The sequence below is a fragment of the Babylonia areolata genome, chromosome 31 (assembly GCF_041734735.1).
Source record: "Babylonia areolata isolate BAREFJ2019XMU chromosome 31, ASM4173473v1, whole genome shotgun sequence".
In the NCBI taxonomy this organism is placed as follows: domain Eukaryota; kingdom Metazoa; phylum Mollusca; class Gastropoda; order Neogastropoda; family Buccinidae; genus Babylonia; species Babylonia areolata.
The window spans coordinates 25570126-25573747 of record NC_134906.1 but is presented as its reverse complement, the minus strand read 5'-3'; the positions used below and the strand labels follow the sequence as shown (position 1 = coordinate 25573747).

The window sequence follows — 3622 nt, the reverse complement described above, 5'->3', positions numbered from 1 at the left end:
TGATTGATGTACAACCTCTTGCCCATCATACCGCCCCTTTGTGAAGGGGCTAAAATGTTCCTGACCATGATAAATCACTCTTATTCGTTTTTTTTTTTTGGTGGTGGTGGTGGTGCTTTTTGGTTGTTGTTGTTTTTTACGGGTTTTCTTTTCGTATTTTTGTCGCGTTATTATAACTCGGGTGTTTTTCTTTTTCTTTTTTTTTCTTATTTTGTTTTGAATGTTGCTGTAGTTCTTGTTTGTGTGGTTGTTGTTGTTGTTGTTGTTCCCCCCCCCCCCCCCCCCCCCCCCCCCCCCCCCCCGACCCCCCCCCCCCCCCCCCCCCCCCCCCCCCCCTCCAATGGCTGACGACCTTAACCGCACGTTCAGAACCTACTTTTTCGGCCTCGCTCTTATTCCGGCGCCGGAGGAGGCCAAGGGAGAGAACCACGTGCACGTGGACGGCACGAGTTTCCGCCCTTTGCGGGACATGACGCAGGACCTGGAGCAGCTGTTGGAGCACCTGCCTGGTGGGTGGCGTGTTGGTGTGGGTGGTGTTTGTGTTGTGGTGTGGTGTGGTGTGTTGTGGTGTGGCGTGTTGGTGTGGGTGGTGTTTGGCTTGTGTTTGTGTTGTGGTGTGGTTGTGGTGTGGCGTGTTTGTGTGGGTGGTGTTTGGCTTGTGTTTGTGTTGTGGTGTGGTGTGGTGTGGCGTGTTTGTGTGGGTGGTGTTTGGCTTGTGTTTGTGTTGTGGTGTGGTGTGGTGTGGCGTGTTTGTGTGGGTGGTGTTTGGCTTGTGTTTGTGTTGTGGTGTGGTGTGGTGTGGCGTGTTGGTGTGGGTGGTGTTTGGCTTGTGTTTGTGTTGTGGTGTGGTGTGGTGTGGCGTGTTGGTGTGGGTGGTGTTTGGCTTGTGTTTGTGTTGTGGTGCGGTGTGGTGTGGTGTGGAGTGTTGGTGTGGGTGGTGTTTGGCTTGTGTTGTGGTGTGGTGTGGCGTTTTTGCGTGGGTGGTGTTTGGCTTGTGTTTGTGTTGTGGAGTGGTGTGGTGTGTTTGTGTGGGTGGTGTTTGGCGTGGGTTTGTGTTGTGGTGTGGTGTGGCGTGTTTGTGTGGGTGGTGTTTGGCTTGTGTTTGTGGTGTGGTGTGGTGAGGTGTGGTGTGGCGTGTTTGTGTGGGTGGTGTTTGTGTTGTGGTGTGGTGTGGCGTATTGGTGTGGGTGGTGTTTGGCTTGTGTTTGTGTTGTGTTGTGGTGTGGTGTGGAGTGTTGGTGTGGGTGGTGTTTGGCTTGTGTTTGTGTTGTGGTGTGGTGTGGTGTGGTGTGTTGTGGTGTGGTGTGGTGTGTTTGTGTGGGTGGTGTTTGGCGTGGGTTTGTGTTGTGGTGTGGTGTGGCGTGTTTGTGTGGGTGGTGTTTGGCTTGTGTTTGTGTTGTGGTGTGGTGTGGTGTGGCGTGTTGGTGTGGGTGGTGTTTGGCTTGTGTTTGTGTTGTGGTGTGGTGTGGTGTGGCGTGTTTGTGTGGGTGGTGTTTGGCTTGTGTTTGTGTTGTGGTGTGGTGTGGTGTGGCGTGTTTGTGTGGGTGGTGTTTGTGTTGTGTTGTGGTGTGATGTGGTGTGTTTGGGTGTGGTGTTTGTGTTGTGTTGTGTTGTGTTTGGTTGTGGTGTGGTGTGGTGTGGTGTGGTGTGGTGTGGTGTGGTGTGGTGTGGTGTTTGGCTTGTGTTGTGTTGCGTTGCGTTGCGTTTAGTTTCGTTGTGTTGGGTTGTGTTGTGTTACGTTGTATTGCGTAGTGTTGTGTTGTGTTGTGGTATGTTGTGGTGTGGCGTGTTTGTGTGGCGTGTTTGTGTGTTGTGTTGTGTTGTGTAACGTTGCGTTTACTTTCATTGCGTTGTGTTGTGTTGTGGCGTGTTTGTGTGTGGTGTTTGGTTTGTGTTGTGTTGCGTTTAGTTTCGTTGTGTTCTGTTGTGTTGTAGTGTGGTGTGTTTGTGTGTTGTGTTACGTTTCGTAGCGTAGCGTTGTGTTGTGATGTGTTGCGTTGCGTTGCGTTGTGTTGTGATGTGTTGATGTGTAGCGTTGTGATGTGTTGCGTTGTGTTGTGATGTGCTGATGTGTAGCGTTGTGATGTGTTGCGTTGTGTTGTGTTGATGTGTAGCGTTGTGATGTGTAGCGTTGTGATGTGTTGCGTAGCGTTGGGATGTGTTGCGTTGTGTTGTGATGTGTTGATGTGTAGCGTTGTGATGTGTTGATGTGTAGCGTTGTGATGTGTTGATGTGTAGTGTTGTGATGTGTTGCATTGTGTTGTGATGTGTCGATGTGTTGCGTAGTGTTGTGATGTGTTGCGTTGCGTAGTGTTGTGATGTGTTGCGTTGCGTAGCGTTGTGATGTGTTGCGTTGTGTTGCGATGTGTTGTAATGTGTTGATGTGTAGCGTTGTGATGTGTTGCGTTGTGTTGTGACGTGCTGATGTGTAGCGTTGTGATGTGTTGCGTTGTGTTGTGACGTGCTGATGTGTAGCGTTGTGATGTGTTGCGTTGTGTTGTGATGTGTTGATGTGTAGCGTTGTGATGTGTTGCGTTGTGTTGTGACGTGCTGATGTGTAGCGTTGTGATGTGTTGCGTTGTGTTGTGACGTGCTGATGTGTAGCGTTGTGATGTGTTGCGTTGTGTTGTGATGTGTTGTGATGTGTTGATGTGTAGCGTTGTGTTGTGTTGCGTTGTGTTGTGATGTGTTGCGTTGTGTAGTAGCGTTGTGACAGGACTTTATAATTGTAAGATTTTCTTCTTGGCCTGTTCATCGATATCTGTGTTGTTGTATATTGTGACACGTTCCAAATAAAATACTGTTTAACTCTCTCCATACGAACGGCGAAAGAGACGACGTTAACAGCGTTTCACCCCAGTTACCATCATCAAAATAGTGCAAGCGGAAGGCTCTTATACTGAAGAGGTGAATGTTGACAAAGAATATACCACAATTTTAACGACGGAAGCTAAATGTTGGGTCATAATTCAGACACCCACTGGACATCCGAGGGGTCTGTGTAGAGGACTGAGAAGAGAGGACTGGCCGTACTGAGTGAGTTAATTAAACCAGTCAGCCACACCGTTCTCCTGATCACCCCCCCCACCACCGTGACTGTCCACAGGACTGCTGTGCTGGAGCGGACAAGTGGAGCGCGGCGTGTCACGTGACGCCGTGCTGCACGTGCTAGCCGCGCGCCTGTCGGAGGCGGAAGTGTTTCACTGGGGCATGCAGTGCAACAAGGCTCTACGCATGCTGTTCCCCCTGGTGCTGATGAAGCGGAAGGGAAAGTACAAGACATATCCTTTTTTTGCGGGGGGGTGAATAAAACCAAAAAAACCCAAAAAAACAAAAACAAGAGAGGCAAGGCCTTCAAGACTCACTTGTGATACACACACACACACGCACCCACACCCACACACACACACATCTTAACATCCTGTATTTCAATATTTTTACACTGCTTTGGATGACATATTCCTGCAAAACTCATCAGAGGGACGAACAAAGTAACACAAAGAAGTTAAAACAATGATGAAACAAGATGAAAAAAAAAAATGAAAAAAAAAACCACCCAAGAGAGGCAAGAACTTCAAGACTCACTTGTGATACACTTTTTTTTTTAAAAATCCAAGCTTTT

The 3622-nt window shown here is 48.9% G+C and overlaps 1 protein-coding gene across 1 annotated transcript in view; it reads left to right on the top strand.

Moving 5' to 3' along the window:
• Positions 1–3306, top strand: part of LOC143276068 (uncharacterized) — a 50062-nt gene extending 46756 nt beyond the window's left edge. Inside the window, 2 exon segments of the mRNA XM_076580454.1 lie at positions 370–509; positions 3107–3306. Coding sequence (XP_076436569.1) covers positions 370–509; positions 3107–3306 — 340 coding nt within the window.
• The last annotated feature ends 316 nt before the right edge of the window (positions 3307–3622 follow it).